The 19376-nt window shown below is 47.6% G+C and overlaps 1 protein-coding gene across 1 annotated transcript in view; it reads right to left on the reverse strand.

Moving 5' to 3' along the window:
- Nucleotides 1–352: 352 nt before the first annotated feature.
- Nucleotides 353–19376, reverse strand: part of CREBBP (CREB binding protein) — a 92714-nt gene continuing 73690 nt past the window's right edge. The window contains exons 24-31 of the mRNA XM_060260667.1: nucleotides 18778–18928; nucleotides 14482–14628; nucleotides 12685–12798; nucleotides 9433–9598; nucleotides 4812–4979; nucleotides 4189–4350; nucleotides 3723–4004; nucleotides 353–3395 (exon numbers count right to left, since the gene is read on the reverse strand). Of these exons, the coding sequence (XP_060116650.1) occupies nucleotides 1317–3395; nucleotides 3723–4004; nucleotides 4189–4350; nucleotides 4812–4979; nucleotides 9433–9598; nucleotides 12685–12798; nucleotides 14482–14628; nucleotides 18778–18928 (3269 nt within the window). The 3' untranslated portion in view covers nucleotides 353–1316. The remainder of the gene's footprint in view (nucleotides 3396–3722; nucleotides 4005–4188; nucleotides 4351–4811; nucleotides 4980–9432; nucleotides 9599–12684; nucleotides 12799–14481; nucleotides 14629–18777; nucleotides 18929–19376) is intronic.

Genomic DNA, 19376 nt, shown 5'->3' on the forward strand with positions numbered 1-19376 from the left:
GTGTCATTTGTCTGCTCTGCCCCTCCCCCAAGCATTCTTGAGCACCCCAGTCCACTCCTGCGCTACGGCAGGCCGCCCCTCTCTCAGCACTGCAAAATGGCCCAATGGGGAACCTTCCCTAAATGCTAAAAATAAAAAGGTGGTTAATAATTTATTCTCATTAAGGGAAAAGGGAAGCCAATTATCTGCGCTCTTCCATTGTTCTAAGAGGCATCCAGAGAGACTGTCTGCAAAGTCCACTGAGAGTGAGAATAACTAGCCATATCATTACAAAGAACATGATCCAAAATAGGTATAGATAAATTAAAAACCTTAAACATTCTTACATGGATTTAAAAGAACAAAATACATGTTAAAAAACTTCAGTAATTTATATCACTTTTAAGCAATACTTTATATACAATGGAAAAAAGACATGCATAGTCCAAATACAATGTTGAAAACAGCATTTTTATAACAAAAACCCCCAAACACTAAGAGTTAATACCATGTACATGAGTTCAAGGAGGCCCACCCTTTTTGTCTGTTGCACAGTTTATTTAACAATATGCTATAGAAGTAAGAAATGTTTGTTCCCTCCTTCTATACAGTGATTGAATCTTGTTGAATTTTCTGCATTTATAATTATAGAGTTTGCATGATTTACACTAAAATTGCTTTTCCTCATTTCAAGTTTCACATCAAATAATGAAAGAACAGAATCTGCTTCTGTATTAAAATCAGCAGTCTAAGAAGTGATCATCCCTATTTTTTTTAAATCTAAAACCAGTTTCATCAGAGAAACAAAGAAACAATTTCTACACCTGCAACATGTGTGTTTGCATGTGCAAGAGTCGGTTCCTATATTTTTCCAGGGGTAATAATACTTCAGATACCTGCAGAGTTGAGTACAGAAAAAAAAATCTTTCTGCAACATGTCAAAGTGAGCAGGATACATCAGAATGATGCGTTATTTCAGGAAACAGTTCCCAAAGAATATTCTTTTTTTGAACACAAATGCTTAGTTTTGAAAGTACAAATAAAATTATGAATACAATGGACTTGTTTCCCCTCTTTTTTTAAAAAAGCAAAGTCAACGGTAACAACAGAACAAAAGAACCCACAACAATAACAACATCAACAACCAAGGAAAGGAGACCAGGTTATTTGAACCACACCTGGTTGGCTTTAACAAAAAATATATATATATTCTTTGCATTTCTTTTTAAACAGCAATTCCTCCTTCCACGGGTGCGGGAAGAACCAGTCTCACGTCAAGCGAGAGGTCTTTTTGCAGTACAAAGTGTTCTGGGAGAGGCCAGCAGGCTCCCACGCTGCTACAAGCCCTCCACAAATTTCTCTAGCGTGTCACCGCCTGTAGTGTCGCCAACCAGGGCTAATTCATTTGGTAACACATTCCTGTTGGGGGGGTTAAGTTGGGGCAGCATTGCACTTTGTTCGGGGTGCCCTTGCTCCAGGGAGCCGGCCATCGTCACGGCCAGCCCGGGGTGCGGGGAGCCGGTCTGCGGAGAGACGTGGTGAGGAGAGGGCTGGGGCTGCAGCCGGGGCGACGGGCTGGAATGTGGCGGCTGGGACTGGGGGCGGGGAGACTGCACGGGCGCCGGGGACCGCACCTGGCTGCTGAGGGAAGGAGGGGCGATCTGCTGGCCAGGGAGGTGAGGCGCTGGCGCTTGTCCTGAGAGCATGTGCTGCTGGGGACTCATGGGGCTGGCCTGAGCAGCCGGGGAGCCGATCTGCTGCTTCATCTGCTGCTGCTGCTGGAGGAGGCGCTGCTGCAAAGCTTGCTGGATGCTGGGGCCACTGTCCGTCCCCATGGGGGCCAGCGGAGCCATCTGGCCCAGGGCTCCCCCCTGGAGCGAGAGATGCTGCTGCTGCTGCTGCAGGCGCTGCTGCTGCTGCAGGGCTTGGGAATAGCCTGCTGGCCCCGGGGGCTGCTGGAACTGGGTATGCGCAGTGAGGCCAGGGCTGCCTTGCTGCTGCAGAAGCTGCCTTCTCAGGAGCTCCCGGTACTGAGGGCTCATGCTGGCCATGCTCGCGTTGTGGCTGGGGGTCAGGACCGCCTGTCCCTGGGCATTCAAGCCCCCCAGACCTGGCTGCTGAGGAGGAACCCCAGCTCTCTGCCCCCCAGCCTGCAGCACATTCATGTTCTGCAAGCCCGACGGAGCGTGCAGGCCTGCTGGTGGCGGGGGCGGCTGCTGCAGGGGCGGCTGAGTGGCTACGTATTTGGCTGTTCTCTGCTTGATAAAAGCGGCCATGAGCTGAGGGTTGGACTTCAGAATGTTGAGCACTTGCTGCTGCTGCTGCGGGGAGCTGGGGGATTTCAAAGTCCGCAGCAGCTCCTGCAAAGCGTTGGGGGCAATGCTGCGGGGCGACGGCTGCTGCACGCCTGGCATCCTGGGCCCGGCGACTGCTTGCTGGGCTGTGATGGGCATGCCGGGCCTGGGCATGCCGGGCTGCAGGGGAGGCTGCTGCTGCTGCGGCGGCAAGGGAGCCGATGGCCACTGTCCAGGGTGCAGGTTGGACATCACGGGGCCACTCACCGTGTTGGGCCGGGGGACGTTCATGCCCACCTGCTGCATGGGGCTGACAGCACCGACCGCTGGACTCACCATGCCTGCTCGGCCAGGAGGCAAGCCGTTGCTGCTAACGCGGTACAGCTGCTGCTGCTGCTGGGCGGCTTCCATCTCTATTTGCCGAGCGGCTTCCACGGCTCCTGGGGGAGGCTGGGAGGGAGGGGGGGCCACAGCCACTGCGGGGGTGGGTTTGCCTGCTGAAATGGGGGGTGGGGGCTGAGTTCTTGCCCCACTGGGGAAACCAGCGGGAGACACGCTGGCAGGGGAGGGCTGGGGGGGAGGCTGGGGGGTCTGGGGGGTGCTGGGCTGTTGTGTTGGAGTCCCAGGAGTGGCTGAGGTAGGAGAAGGCAAACTTTGCTGAGGCACGTTGCGGGTGGTCATGGTGGCCATCCTCCGCCGCATCAACTGCGCCTGCTGCAGGCGGTGTTGGAGCTGCTGCTGGCGGAGCTTGTGTTTGATGTTGAGGCAGAAGGGCACGGGGCATTTGTTCTCTTGGCAGTGCTTGGCGTGGTAGCAGCAGAGGGCGATCAGCTGCTTGCAGACGGGGCAGCCCCCGTTGGTCTTGCGCTTGCAGCCCTTGGTGTGCTGGACGACCCGTTTCATCTTCTGGCAGGACGGCAAGGAGCAGTTGGCATTCCGGCACTGGCACGCATGCACCAGGGACTGGATGCAACGCTGGATGCTCAGGCGGCGCGACTCCTGCGGGCTCTTCGACTGCTGCTCTCCTTGGCTGTTGCTGTCGTCGTCCAGGCCCAGCCCCCACTTGACCATCTTGTGTTCGTGGCTCTTGGTGTTGTAGCAGTTGATGCACAGATCGTAATCCTGAGAGGCAAAGAGAAACACGTCAGACTGCTGCTGCTGGACTGAGGCTCCCTTCCTGCTCTCCTGTGGGGGGTGGGGACATCCCTGCCAGCTACACGACCAAGTCAGAGAGGTGCTCTCCAAAGTGGAGTCTGTGCCAGCTCTCTGAGCAAGGGGAGGGAGCAAGAGAGGCCTGGAGTGGAGGTTCCAGCCCCCTATGGCCAGGGTCCTCTCAGCTCGCTAGGCACTGCAGCTGCTTCCCAAACATGCAAAGGACAACTCCTCAGAGGGAACACACGTTCCGAGCCTGCAGATGAGGTTCCAAAGGAAACTGCCACGCCCACTCACCTCACACACTGTGCAATGCCACCTGGTTTCCACATGGTGTTTGCACTCATTGCACGTGTAGACAAAACGGTCCTGCCCTTGGGTGTGCAGCTCCACAAGCATACACAGTGTGGACCATTTGGAGCGACGCAGAGAAGAAAATTCCCAGTGCTTGTCCCGGGCTAAAGTGAGGAAGGCATCGCGACCATCCATCAGATCACAGCTGAGCAATGGATCCGGGTCCACAATGGGGGGCAGCGTGTTGATGACTGGTCCAGCATGCAAGTGAATCACAAAGAAGACCTGCAGGGACAGGGCCAAAGGGGCGGGGGGGGGGTTAGTTCAAACCGCTGTCCCCTGCAGACGAGGCAAGCAGCACACAGGGTCATTTGGGCAGCTTGTCCCCTTCGTCAAGACACCGAGAACCACCACTGTCACCTCAGAGGCCAAGGGTGGGGCAGGGAGCAGCAGCAGCCCTGGCAGGTACCTCCTTATGCTTTTCCATGGTGGCATAAAGTTTCTGGGAGAGGTCGTTGGAGACATTCGGCATGCTGGGCTTCTTCTTGTTGGCCCTGCTGATGCTGCTCTTGTTCTTATTGGTCTTCTTGTTGTTCTTCTTCTTCGCATTCTTGCTGTCGCTCTGGCTGCCCTGTTGGAGACAGAAGCTGCTCAGCTGGCCTGACTTCCCCGCAACCAGCTTGGACTTTGGAAGGAAGCAACCATTTCCCAAACCAACCCCTGGAAGCTGCCTTCTGACCCATGCAGATCTGTCCCCTGCTGCCCCGGAATAAGGCTGGAGAGCTGAGGATGCCCCCCAATGCCCAGGGAAGCTTCCTCAGCAAAAGAAGTGGGAACCCAGCAGGGGGTGTGTTGACTCCTGGCATCTGCTGCACAAACAGCTGACTAACTGATCACACCTGGGGAGCAGGCTGAGAATGGAGCCAGCGGCAGGAAGGAAGACTGGCAGGCCAAGCGGTAGCCTTTCCTTCTGGGAGGCCTCCACCAGCACATGCGTCTTCCCTCCCCAGTTTCCAGTTCTTAGGAGCCTTCCCCATCCCAGCCAGCCATACTGCAGTGCCAACACAAGTGCTCCACATTTCTGTCAGTCACCTCTGGCGTCTCGCTAGCAGCGGTGCTCTCCTCCTTCTTCCTCTCCTCCTCTTCCTGCTCCAGTTCTTTAATGCTCTCTTCCAGCACGTTGGGCCAAAAGTCACCCTCAAAGTAAGGGAGTTCTTTGGCACTCGTCAGCCGGTCCTCCGTCGCTTGCTTGAAGATGTCCTAAGAAAGACAGGAAAGAGATGGCAATAATATGAAGTAGGATTACAACAAGTTAGAATATGGAATGAGAACAAAGGTGAAACATATTGTAATTAACAAAATTTAACCCTTATTCTCGTTTTATATTGTAAATATTGTAATTATTTTGTCCTTGTATGTCTTTTTCGTTTGTCTTTATGGTTTCATGTCGATTCTATTAATAAAAATATTTAATCGAGAAAGACAGGAATCCCCATGTTCGGTATGCTTGCGCTCAAGAAATCAGCAACTGCTCTCATTTAGGAAGGGCGACAGAAAGTACAGAAAGCTTTTAATACAACTCCTATGCCTGTTTCACTTGGGGATGCTTTGTACTGCATACTGGTCACAACTTACAAATGAATACTTTGTGCATACAAGAAAACATCATCTACTAAATCATGACTTTAATCTATTAATTACACTAGTATTTACAAAAACCGAAGAGCGGCTTCAAAGTAATTCCTTTTGATCTCTGCTTTAGAGATAATGGAAAGGAAGCAGTTTATTATATTTATTTATTTACAGTCACCCATTACGTGAACGCTGAAAACAGAATTTGGAAAACTAGAAAGATAAAAACAATCAAAATTAGAAAATAACATAAAAAAGGAGATTAAAAGTGTATTAAAACAGAAGATCAGTAAGCAGAGAATGACATGGAAGACTGCAAGATGGGCTGCCACGCGCTTCCGTCTGGAGCAGCAGCAGAGAGCCAGAGGCCAGCAGCCCCATCAAGACTGGCACCATTTGTGGCCTCAGGGCAGGGAGGTGCCTTTGTGAGTCGCGGCTCACTCCTTCAAGTATCTTTTCTACCAACAGAAATAGCCATATTTGTTTTTACTTCTAGCTATTTGTTGCCCATCTGTCTTCAACAGCCCCAAGGAAACAGTAATTCAAATGACAAAATTCTTTCAAGTAGAACTGTTAGTGCACTAGATTCCAATTCTGATATTCCACTCTTTGCATTTGACGTATCTTGTTGGATATTTTTCATTGTTTCTAATTTCTGAAATTCCAGTCTTAGCGCACTGCATTCGGTATCTCCTACTATCATGCCTGGCCCCATGGCGCAGAGTGGTAAAGCTGCAGTTCTGCTGTCCAAGCTCTGCTCATGACCTGAGTTCGATCCCAGTCGAAGCTGGGTTCAGGTAGCCAGCCTATGGTTGACTCAGCCTTCCATCCTTCCAGGGTCGATAAAGTGAGGACCCAGCTTGCTGGGGGGAAAGTGTAAATGACTGGGGAAGGCAATGGCAAACCACCCCGTAGCAAAAGATCTGCCATGAAAACGTGAAAGCAACGTCACCCCAGAGTTGGAAACGACTGCTGCTTGCACAGGGGACTACCTTTACCTTACTATCATGTCATCCGACTGCAGAGTTTTACATTGTGTAATCAGCCTTGAGTCTCAGAGAGAAAGATGGGCTATAAATGAAATAAATACATATTCAGCTATGGTTCCTCCAGTGTTTCTTTATGCCAATAAAGGCTAACTTGACTTGACTCGACTCCAGTGTTTCTGGCCTTTGCTGGATCTTTAGGACACACGACTCCTCCAACTGGCACAGAAACCACCCTCCCCCTCAAGCGGAGGGCTTGCTGGACAGTCTGGACACTCCCCCTCTGGCCCTGGCCGCCTCCCTGTAGCAGAGGTCCCATCAGCTGACCCAAGAGAGGGGGTTCCACGTGAGCTGCCTGCTCCTGCTGCATTCTCTCTCCCACTAAAGCCCCTGAAGACAGACAGGCCAAGTCGGAAGTCTATGCCCCTCAGCGACATGCACAGAGAACACCTCTTCCTGCACCTGTTACTCTCCGAGTGGGCATCTGTACATTCACGGGAACCACCCATTGTCACCGCAACAGGTTCTTTTAAAACTTGCTGCAGTGCACTATCTTTTGTGGGGGGTGGGGAGTGGAAAGGCATAACTTCCCTTCAGGCACGGGCTCCCTCAAGGGGAGCTGATCTCTGCCACCTGGAGAGCAGTTGTAACTCTGAGTGATCTCCAGCTCTCACCTGGAAAATGGCAACAGTGGTTCCCCAGGAGGAAATGGCTGGTTTGGGGGGTGGAGTCTATGGCATTGTACCTGTCTGAGGTCCTGGCCCTCAAACCCTACCTTTTCCAGGCTCCACCCCCCTCAAATCTTCAGGGATTTCCCAACCTGGAGTTGGCAATTGCTGTCATAATGGCTGTCATGGGGGGCTGCCGCTGAACACGAGCAAACAGTCAGAAGAATTATTATGGGGTGTAGGGGCATGACAACGGTCATAGAGATGCTGAAGCTCAGCACTCCTTTTGTTTGCAGTGCCTTGTTGCTGCCTTTTCCTGTCACGTTCAGCATTGTGGTGTTTCGCATCAGCATGAGCTTGTGGCATAATCTGTTTTGGTTTTTTTCTTGGTCTGGTTTGGTTGCATTATGGTATACCATAGAGTATGTGCCTCATGGAAGCTATTTTCTGTGGAGAACTGATCAGCTTTCCATCTCCTCCCCTCTCCCTGCACCCTCTACCTAGGAAAAGTACAATCCTTCTTCACAGTGGGGACCACAGCAGGAAAGAAGTAATGGCAGCCAAGTATAATGACACAGAGTCTACCCTGCAAATCAGCCATGTTGTCCAGAGGAGCTGATTTTTGCCATCTGGAGAAGAGCTGTAATTCTGAGTGCACTCCATCCCTTATTTGGAGATTGGCAACAATGGTAACCCAGGACTAAATGGCTAGTTTGGAGGTTGGAATCTATGGCATTTTACCTGTCTGAGGTCCCACCCCTCCTCAAACCCACCCTCTCCAGGCTCCACCCCTCAAACCTCAGGAATTTCACTACCTGGAGTTGGCAACAGCTAAATGACATTGGTTGTCATAGGGGGACTGCTGCTGAACAGGAGCAAGCAGCCAGGTAAGTCATGCCAGTCAGGTGGCATCAGATCACCAGAGGGTGCTGTCAGGCCTAGGGTAGCCAATCTCCAGGTGGAACCTGAAGATCTCCTGGGATCACAACTGAACTCCAGACAACAGAGCTATCTCCCTATCCTGAAGAAAATAACTGATTTGGAGGCTGGACTCTGGCATTCTATTCAGCTGAGGGCTCTCCTTTTACTGCCTAGCAACAGACTCTGGCTACCAGCTTTCCCAGTGGCCCAATCCTTGTCTGTCCTGGGGTAAGGTTGAGGGGAGGAGAGAGGGAGGGAGTGACAGGAAAAAGGCAGCCATGGCGTCTGAAGAAATGCTTTGCGAGGCCACAGTAGAATAGAAGCCCTTTTTGAGGCTGGTTGATTGAGAGGACACAGAGAAGCGTTGGAAATGTGTCTCTGAGGTCAGACTGTTTTGGCAGTTTGTTCAGTGTTCTGGGGCCTGCAGTAGGCGGGGGACAGAGGAATCAGCCAGTGGGAACCCAGAGGTGGTGACTGACACACGATGGGCCAATGGTTTGTTGAATGCACCCATCAGACAACTGAAGTGCTCCATTTGGCCACCACCATTAGGGAATTATTATCTATGATGATTACACACATCACTTGTATAAGCAGCAAAGAGGAAGGATCATATTTTAGTATTTTTTGAATTAGTTTCACCTCAGCCTGAACTGTGACTAGTGAGCAGTGTGATGGAAAGAGTTGAAGGTGATTGGCTGAGGCACAGTTGGCATTAGGAGCACTGAAATTAGTGGACTGACCGTTTCCAGCACCTTCATGCTTTGCTTTAGAATTTAAACATAAAATATGTGTCAACTTGTCAGAAGGCTTGGCAATACTGCTTAAGGTTGTGCAGCAAGCCCAAAATGACTGTAAAGGACGAAGAGGACAACGGTCTGCTGCAGCCAGAGACTGGATCTTTAGCAACCCTTCCAACAACAGAAGGAATATCTGAACAGGTCAAAAAACCCACACAAAGGGGCCACATGCAGAGAAAGGGGATATCAAAGAGGCCATGTTCCAAATTCAGGAGTATTAGAATTAGCTGTACTACAGGTAATTTACGAGTATATTCTGAATTGGTAAACTGTTAAATCAAAATGTGCTTTATTTCAGTGTTGGAAGTGTCTAAGCTATCTACCCAGGGCAGGCCAGGAAAAACAGGTTTCCTACCTGTAACTGATGATCTTCGAGTGGCCATCTGTGCTTCACACTCATGGGATGAAGCGCCAGCGCCGATCCCCGATCGGTAACTCCAAAGTCTGGGATTTTTCGCTGCCCGGGATTTTTTCATTTAGGCTGAGAAACTCTTCTCAGCCTAAACGACAGAGAGGCTTGTGCACTTCTAAGGCAAGTGGCCCAGGAGAGCCGACCTCTGTTGAAGACTGCACTGTGTAATCCACGTCATTGTAAACATGCCCAACGTAGACGTGAACAGTTGACTGGCATCTGAAAGAACCACCTAGCTGCCCGCCCCTTCTCAAGAGAGACCACCCGAGCTGCCAGTGGCAAGCGCACCGTTACCTTGTAGTCATGAATGATCCTCTCTGCAAACGCCTTGTCCAGCATCTTCTTGTACCACTCCTGCAGGCGCTTGGGCTTGGGGATTTTCTGATCAGGAGGGTGACAGTGGAAGATATAGTCATCCCCCTCACTTGGCGGGCAGGCCCAGATGTGGCCAGTCACATACCTACATGTCCCAGAAAAGCAAAAGGCCCCCATTTAACACCATTTTCTTCCTGTAACTGAGGTTTACTTGCAAAAAGAGTTACAAGGGTCTTTGCTAACACAGCAGGCAGAATCCCAAACAATTTTAACATCCCAAAACCTACAGCAGCACACATTGCTTAAAGGTGATTGGCTGCCCTCCTCTGCTTTGGCCTGTTGTTTGCCCCGTGGTCAGGATCAGGCACACGTGGCCTGAACAACCTCTCAAGAATCCTCCTCCTAAGGAGGCTTCCTCTGAGGAACACTGAGAGTGGCTGCTTTAGAAGAGAGTGGCTGTGCAAACTGGAGCCTGGGAATCCAGGCCTGCACAGCTTCTGAACCAACTCCCACAGTCACAGCCCACTTCCCTCCCACCACAGGAATGCTTCTGTCTGTTGCAGGGGCTCAGAGCAGCATTTTAGGGATGTTTGCCCCTGAACCTCCAGAGCTTCCCAAATCCAGCATCTGGCTCTTCCATGCATGGCCAAGGCATGGTGTGCATAGCAGCCACTGGCTTGGCAGCATCCACAAATGTGTGCTTCTGCAATGCCTCCCCCGGCCAACAGCAGGGAGGTTTGCATGCCGATCTGCTCGCCTTACAGCCTGCCATGTGCGTCAACCACACTTAAAGGTGTCTGTATTCCCTTGGGAGAATCTGTAAGTCAGGTATTAACTTCAAGCCTCTCACCTTGTGACATGGATGGAGGGCAGTTTTGAATGGGCCTCTGCCATCTTACCAGAAGGGAGAGAATGGCACTGGGATCAGGGGTAGAAATATGTTCTCGGTCTATACTTTGAATAAAAATGTGCTGCTGGCTAGCCAGTTCTGGAAGACTCTCGAGAGCTGCTGCTTACTGAATTTAGCTGAGAGAAAGATGATCCTGAGTGTTGGGACTTTCTGCCTTTATATAAAGGAGGTTTTTTTCATTATAGCACATAACTTGCATGCAAATTTATTATGACCTCTTTTTCTTGACAGCAGACACAGAAAGAAGTCCAGCTGCTTGGGCGACATTTCAATTCAGGCACAGGAACAAATCATGCACAAAATGTATATGCTGCAAAATGTAAACCATGAACAAAAATTTTGGCTTCTAGTTGGCAAAATGACACTTGTGTCTACAGCTGGCTGTGTCCACATTGGCCTGTTTGGCCCTTAAATTTGCTGTCTGGGAACAACCCTGCACATACCCCGCCTGCAAGGACTTCCAGAATTGGCACACTTTCCCCTATGGCTGGACTGTACCAGCAAACACATCCCTATCCTCCTTTAAAAACAGCCATATTTGACAGTGTACATTTACTTCTTATGATTTTGTATTATGCAAATGTATGCTTTAATCAAATTGCAAATTTAAAAACCACTGGCTAAATTTATATGCACTTTGTGTGTACACCCAGACAGGTAAAGATCATATGTAGCCTTGAGGGAATTTTCAAGAATTCAGACAAATCCCTGTGACCCCTCCTCCCAACTCCCATGACGTCTGAATCACGTATTTATTAAGTTCAATTTAATGGTCACCCTTCCCTCAAAACCAGGGCTCAGGTGGCTTACATCAGATACATAGACAATAAATGGTAAGAATTAAAACATTAAAATAGTTAAGCACTGACAATAAATCAGCATAATATCCGGATGGCAGACAAAAAAATTAACCCTGGGTGGCAGGGATAGAAGAGAGCGGGGGGGGGGCAACCCACTGCTGTCCTAAGCCAAAGGCCTGGAGGAACGTCTCCACCCTGCGGGCCCCACAGAAAAGTAGCTACTGTCAAAGGTCACGGATGTTCCACCAGGCGGAGGCCAGGACCAAAAGAGCCCTAGCTGAGGACAGCCAGACCTCTTTGGCCCGGGGCTCTTACTGCTCCAGCAGCCTCCTGAGAAAGGCGGTCCCAAAGGTCCCTGACCATGAAGGGTCTTAAAGGTTAGAACCAAAACCTTGAACCAGATCCAGTGCTCCACTGTGAGCCTTCGCAGATTGCACAGCACAGGCGCAATGTGTGCGGTCCAGGGGGTCCCCTTAAGGATCCGCACAGCCACATCCTGGATCAGCTGGAGCTTCTGGGTCAGATGCAAGGGTAGGCCCACAGACAGTGGACTACAGTCGTCTGTCCTGGAGGTGACCATTGCACGGACCACAGCAGCTAGGTCAGGGCAACACAGGTAGGGAGTCAGTTGCCTACCTGTCTTGCGCAGCCAGTCACCTACCAGGCACAGCTGACAAAACGCCAGCTTGGCAACTTTTGTGACCTGCACCTCTGTAGACAGGGAGGCATCCAGGATCATGAAAGGGCCAGGAGCTGGCAACCCAACCTCGGCTCCCCCCCATCTCCCGCCCAGCCAGAGAACCTCTGTATTATCCGGATTCAGCTTCACCAGCTCTGCTTTAACCAACCAGCCACAGTCATCATAGGAAGACTCTAATGATTCAGTCAGGAAATGGCTAAACACCTTTTCCAATCTGTTGCCTGTAACTGCCATGTTTTGTTATATTTGTAGTTTTCTAACAGTATTTTATGCCTTTTATGTATGATTTTATGGACAATCAGTTTTAATTCTGTACGGTTTTACGGCTTTAAATGCTGGCTTAGGCAGTGAATAAATAATTTATTTATTAAGGGAAGAAACAAAGAGGTCTAGACAGGGTTTTTAGTTCATCCTTGGTTTTAACACTAATTCTACATCTTCAGTGTCAGTGTCTTAAAATCTGTATTCGTATTTTATGTATATTTTAGGTGGTATATTTTAGTGTATAATAATTATTGTATATTTATATCACCTTTTATTGGTTATGAATTGGACTTTTATGAATTGTTTGCTGGTCTATGACCGTTGTATATAAATAAATAAATAAAAATAACCAACCACAGTCTCCAAACTCTCAGTTAAATTAATGGGAACGGTGTCCGGTTGGCTGCCCCTCAACAGAAATAGCTGGTGCTTGGTGTCATCGGCATATCGATGACACCCAAGCAGAGAGGCGCATATATAATTACCACTGTATCCTTAGGCAGAGCTGCTAGGATGCATGAATGAATGAAACAGTGAGAGGCTCATAAAATGCTCACCCTAGTTTCTTGACGTACTCCAGGTACCCAATGAGGATTTCATGGTAAACAGCCGTCCGGAGACATCTTGGCCGGAAGAAATGAATACTGTCCAGATAGGAGATGTACACACGCCTATGGGGAAAAAGGGGGGATGGGGAGAATCAGCAACAAAATGGCAGCTCTGAAAGGCTTCTTCCGGAGTCCTCATGCCCCAGGCTCCTCCCTGCCAGTGTGGAATAGTGGCTAGGGCGCTAGATCCAGGAGAACCAGGTTCAAATCCTCGCTTCTGCCACAGAAGCTGGCTGGACGACCTGAGGCCAGTCACACACTCTCAGCCTAGCCTACCTCACCCCCATTGCCAGCTTCAATCACATGCTCCCTGGCCAGAAGTCATCCCTAAACCAAAGCTGTGGCCAGTGCCACATCTGCAGCAGACAGCCAGTTTGGTGTAGCAGTTAAGAGCACAGGCTCTAATTCAGGGGTGTTGAACTCATCTGTTATGAAGGCCAGATCTGACATAAATGAGACCTTGTCGGGCCAGGCCATGTGTTTACCTATTTAAGATTAGGCAGCAGAGATATAAACCTTTTAAAGGACACAGACAACACGACTAAAGATTTTTTTTTAAACCTTAAAATAAAACATGCTTAAAACATTAGCACTTGTTGGTCCTAAAAGGTGCTTTCTTTGTATTTCTCCCTTGGGATCCAGGGAACTAGGAAGCGCTGACTCTTTTCTTCCCTCCCCAGGGGGAGAAGCCTCAACCAATGGAGAAAATCGAGGTTTTGCTCTGTAGCTCCTGTGCAACTGAGTAAGCCTTGCAAAGCAAGCTGATATGCAGAAGGAAGCAATGGAGAGGGAGAAGGAAGCAGACAAGAGCCAGTTGCTTGGGGGTCTGATAAGAGCCCTCCAGGGGCCTGATTCGGCCCCCGGGCCGCATGTTTAACACCCCTGCTCTAATCAGTCCTCCTCCACATACAGCTGCTAGTGTGACTCTGAATCAGTCACAAGTCTTCTCAGTGCTGTTCTCTCAAGAGCAGTTTCTGTCAGAGCTCTCTCAGCCCTCTCAGGGTGTCTGTCGTGGGGAGGGGAAGGAAAAGGAGATTGTCAGTCGCTCTGAGATATAAATCTAATCCCCTCCTCCTCTTTTTCTTCTCATACAAGACCCTCTTTTATCCTTTGCTTCTTTAAGGATCACGGTTCAGTGTTCTGATCTTCTCAGATCACATGTAATTTAAGGTAATTTTCTTGGCCATCTTTCTCCTGCTTTGCTCCACCCTGCCCCCCCCCCCCCATTGCTTGGGTGTGATGGCCAACAGATCAGTCCCTGGGTTATGTAGGTTTTTTGCCTATAGCACCTGTTGTCAGATTTACTGGGTGAACTTCAGGATCCATTATGTCTCTGTTAACTCTGCTCCCTTGACCAGTCATACAGAATATCTTTGAATGAACACCTGTCCGAATCTTGCTTCTGGACACCCTACATGTTTTTGGCACAAGCAGGGCAGGAATAAGGCCAAAGGCATTTTCCTACACCACAGCCAAACAAGAGAACACCCATGATTCCTCCAGAAGGTTAAACTTTTACAAGCTTCTGGCTGCTACAGGTGCAATACAATAAGGGCAAATACAAGAAACAGAACAGGCAGCAAAATGCAGTGAATGGGCAGAGGAAAAGTGATCAGGGAAAGCTGGTGGAGTTGCAGTGATTCAACATGGTGAGTGCTGGAAAGGCCTCTACTCCAAGGGAAGAATGCAGATCACCTGCACGCCTCATCCATGTCTTGATCATTCCTGAACACAAGGCCCAAATACCTGGTGTTTGGGGGTGGGCAGTCCCAGCCATACTCCTGCACATGCATGCCAAAGAAGCAAACATCCACGCCATCAATTTCTTCAAAAGCAAAGAGGGCTTTTGTTCGGTAGGGGAAGGCCTCGGCCATTTCACGAGAGTCTACAAACCTGCAGGGAAAAAAACAGCAATTGCTAGAATATTTGATTGAGAAATGAAATCTAAGCTTTTGCAAAATGGGAATGGCTTAGAGCAGGGGTGTCAAACTCATTTGTTCTGAGGGCCAGATCTGACCCAAATGAGACCTTGAGGGGCCGGGCTACGTTGGGTTGGGCCAGGCCATGTGTAGATCTATTGAAGATTAGGTAGCAGAGATATAAATTTTATAAAGAACACAAACAAATATTTTTTTAAAAAAAACTTAAAACATTAGCACTCGGTCTTAGAGGTGCTTTCTTTGTATTTCTCCCATGGGATCCAGGGAACTGGGCAAAAGCAGCTCTGGCTCTTTCCTTCCTTCCCCAGGGAACCGGGGAGGGGAGGAGCCTCAGCCAACAGAAGGAAGAGAGGCTGAGCTCAGTAGCTCTGCTGTGCAATTGAGCAAGCCTTGCAAAGCAAGGTGTGATGCAGAAGGAAGCAAGAGAGAGGGAGAAGGAAGCAGATGACAGTCAGTTGCTTGTGGATCTGATAGGAGCCCTCCGGGGGCCTGATTCGGACCCGAACTGCATGTTTGACACCCCTGGCTTAAAGCATCCAACTGAGCACAAGAATATGATGGCCTGGATGAAGAAGCAGAGGACTCATCAGCCCCCATGGGATGTGCATAAGTGTTCTTGGAGTCCAAAGCTGCTACCTCATGTGCACATAACAAAGCAGGTGGGGTTGCTATTCTCTTTACAAATAGGGTCGTTTGTTTGTGAGCCTGACGAAAATCTTCTGCATAGGGGGGGCCATTTCCTAACAATTAAAGGAAACATTCCATCGCTATTGCACTTGAACAGCTGTATGCGCGCAGTCCAGCCGAGGACTTGACAAGAACCGCGACAGATTATTAGGAAGAGGAACTGGCATCTGCTGGGGATGCAAATACTGTAATAGACCCATTATGTGATAAGTTCTCAAAAATAAATTGTATGGTCAACAAAGTTCCATTCAAAGATCTATCAGCAAGCGGAATATCAGATCTTCTGTGTGAATTTAATCAATTTAAGGGAGATCATACATTTCCCAGCCTGGCAAACTGTCTTTGTATTTCATACTCATATCCAGGCCTTCCATCAACCTGTATCTAAACTTCAACAAACACTGTAATAGAGGATACAGGAGAAAGAAGTTTACACCAAAGAATCTTAAGAGTCTTGAGTGTCTAGCTAGGTGCATCGTTTCACCCAATATTTTCTTGCTTCTCCCTTAGATTTCCCAGTCAACAACTGGGATAGATAGTCCAGCTCAGCCATTTCCAGAATTTTCCCCACCAAGTCCATTCTCGTGGGGATCTCCTGAAGCTTCCATCTCTGTGCCAAAAGAATCCTGGCCGCTGTGTTAATGTGCGCCAACAAATGTCTCATCTCTTTGGAATAATCACCAGGATATATGTTCAATAAAAACAGTCCTGGTTTAAATTGGATCTGTGTCTTCAAAATTTTCTGTAATAGTTCATGAACCATCTTCCAATAGTCCTTCACCACCCCACAGGTCCACCACATATGATAAACAGACCCCACATGTTTAGTACATTTCCAACATTTGTTAGACATGTTAGTATACATCGTACACAATTTCTGTAGGGTTATGTACCATTTATAAAACATGTACAGATTTTCTTTAAAGGTTACTGACTTAGTTTAATATTGAATTTCCACAGTCTCTCCCATTCTTCTAACATGTTTTTCGCCCATTGGACCATACAATCTTTTACTATCTCATCTTGCATCTTCATCTGTAATAAGTATGAATATAGCTTGGAAATTAGTTTTTCTTGAGGACCTAAGAAGATTTTGTCAAATGGATATTGTTCTGTATTAAAGTCTTTGGCATACCTAGATTCAACTTGTGTTCTCAACCACCAACTCATTTTAATGTCTATGTTTTCCAACTCTTCCCTGATTTTCAGTTGGTTATCATTTTTCAGCAATTCTTCATATCTATCTCTGATTAGGTTTCAAGAGATTTGGAGGAGTGAATGCTTCCACTGCAGATACCCATCTTGGAATTTTCTGATAGATTTTCGGTTTTAGCCACAACCATGTATGATACAGAGATTTCCAGAACCAGTGATTTTTAAAGTAAGAATGTCCTTCTAATCTTTGATACCATAAATAAACATGCCAACCCAAACTGAGGTCGTGTCCCTCTAGCAACAGCTGCCTCTTCATTCAGTAGTACCCAATCTCTTACCCACGAGAGCACAGAAGCTCTGCAGTACAACCGCCACTCCGGGAGGCCCAAGCCTGCTCTCAGTTTAGAGTCCTGCAGTATCTTTCGTTTGATTCTTGGTTTTTTGCCTTGCCAGATATAATTAGAGACCATCTTATTCAATGCTTGAAAAAACACACTAGTTAAAAGTACCGGGATAGTTTGAAATAAAAATAGCAATCTTGGCAAAATGTTCATCTTTACTGAGGCTATTCTTCCCATTAGGGATAAGGGGAGGGACGGTGGCTCAGTGGTAGAGCATCTGCTTGGGAAGCAGAAGGTCCCAGGTTCAATCCCTGGCATCTCCAAAAAAGGGTCCAGGCAAATAGGTGTGAAAAGCCTCAGCTTGAGACCCTGGAGAGCCGCTGCCAGTCTGAGAAGACAATACTGACTTTGATGGACCAAAGGTCTGATTCAGTATAAGGCAGCTTCATATGTTCATATGTTCATATGTAAGTTCAAATCTTGCCATTTTCCCAGGTCCTTTTTAATTTCTTTAAGTAATTTATCATAGTTGTCCATCTTTAAACTGCTATACTTATTTGAAATGTGTACACCTAAGTATTTAATTCTTTTCTCATAAAACCCCCCTGATTTTTGTTGGAGAAGTTGAATTTGTTCTGTCGTCATATTCTTTGTCAGGAATTTTGTTTTATGATAATTAATCTTCAATCCTGCCCAGTAGCCAAATTGGTTAATCTTATTTATCAAACAGTTAATTGAGTCTGTTGGTTGCTCTAATATAAAAACCAAATCATCCGCAAAGGCTCTCAATTTGTATTGTTCACCTTTAATCACTGCTCCCTTAATACTTGTATCTTCTCTTATTTGGTTATTCAGTATCTCTAGGCACGAAATAAAAAGGAGTGGTGACAGTGGGCAGCCTTGTCTTGTACCCTTTTGAATAGCAATTGCTTCTGTTAGTTCACCATTCAAGGAATATATTGATTGTATTGTTCTCAAGAAATTCTCACCACATTCCATTCCCTTCAATTGTTGCAATATAAATTGCCAACAAACGTTATCAAAGGCCTTCTCTGCTTCCAGACAGATTAATGCCAATTGTTTCTCTGGATGGTTCTCATAAGTATTCCATTATGTTACATACTATTCTGACATTATCTTTCAGATATCTTCTAGGAAGAAATTCTGCCTGGTCTTGGTGTATTGTGGACTGTAAAACCTTCTTCAAGCGTGCCAATATTGCTGCAAAAATTTTGTAATCCACATTTAAAAGAGAGATTGGCTGGTAGTTTTTTTATATCTTTCAAGTCTGCACCGTCCTTTGGAATTAGGGATATTGTAGCTTCTTGCCATGAAACTGGTATTTGAGCTTCCTCTTGATTCCTTTCAAGACGACGTTTAAATGACACCAGTAGAGGCTCCTCACAGGCTTTATGGAACTCAGCAGGTAGGCCATCTGGACCGGCAGCTTTGCCATTCTTTCGGGATGCCTTGCGTCTCCCACTTCCCTTATCGCTATTGGTTCATTTAAAATTTTTTGTTGTTCTTCTGTGAATTTATTAAGATTTTGGTTAATATATTCTTCTAAGTCTACCTTTTGAACATGCTTATCTTCATACAATCTTTTGTAAAATTGTTCCACAATTTGGCGTATCTCCTGTCTCTGGATTTTCTCTTTGTTATTTTCGTCTTTCAATACTAGTATTATTCTTTAGGCATTCTCTTTTCTCATTCTGTAGGCCAACCACCTTCCAGGTTTGTTAGTATGTTCAAAAAAGTTTTGTCTGGCAAATCTCAATTTTTTCTCCATTTCCTCTATAAACAGTAAATTAAGTTGGTGTTTTGTTTCTTTAACCTTATTTTGAAACTCCTATTTTGTTGGTTGCCAAAACTGTGTGCTAAATGTACAGGACCAGCCAAGGCAAGACAGCAAAACTAACCTCGATTTCATTCCTGGTTTCACTTCCACCGTCTTGTCTGAACTGGCCACTACTCTCACAAAGACTTCCCCGGCTTCTGGGTGGTTCTGCCGCCGCAAAAATTTGTTCACCCTGTCTTCCAAATGGTTTCCTAAGCGAGTGGTCTGCAGCCCTAAGAAGAGAAAAGGTCCAAGAATTAACTGGAAATAACAGCAAGGCAACATCAAGCGTTGGTTCTTCTCACATCCACTTCCCCCAGAAGCAGCCTGGGCACTTTCAGCACTTGACATTGGACATGCAAAGAAGAAGTGCTGATACAAAGGACAGCTGAACAGGGCAGAACAGGAGACCCTTGTGGGCAATAGGAAAATATATGTGCCTGCAAACTGCACCACCTCCTCTGGTACTGTGATGTCAGTAAAAGCGGAGACTTCCCTCTGTCCTGAAGCTACACAATGCACAATGGTCACATCCCTCTCTCACTGCCATACAGGCTGCTCTTAACAGCAGCCACTAACCACAACAAGCCCTGCTGGATTAGACCAGTGGTCCACGTAGCCCAGCATCTTGCTGCAGAGCGGCCGAGCAGCTGTCCCGAATGGCCAGCCAACAAGGCTTCC

This window comes from Heteronotia binoei, chromosome 20 (genome assembly GCF_032191835.1).
Source record: "Heteronotia binoei isolate CCM8104 ecotype False Entrance Well chromosome 20, APGP_CSIRO_Hbin_v1, whole genome shotgun sequence".
In the NCBI taxonomy this organism is placed as follows: Eukaryota; Metazoa; Chordata; class Lepidosauria; order Squamata; family Gekkonidae; genus Heteronotia; species Heteronotia binoei.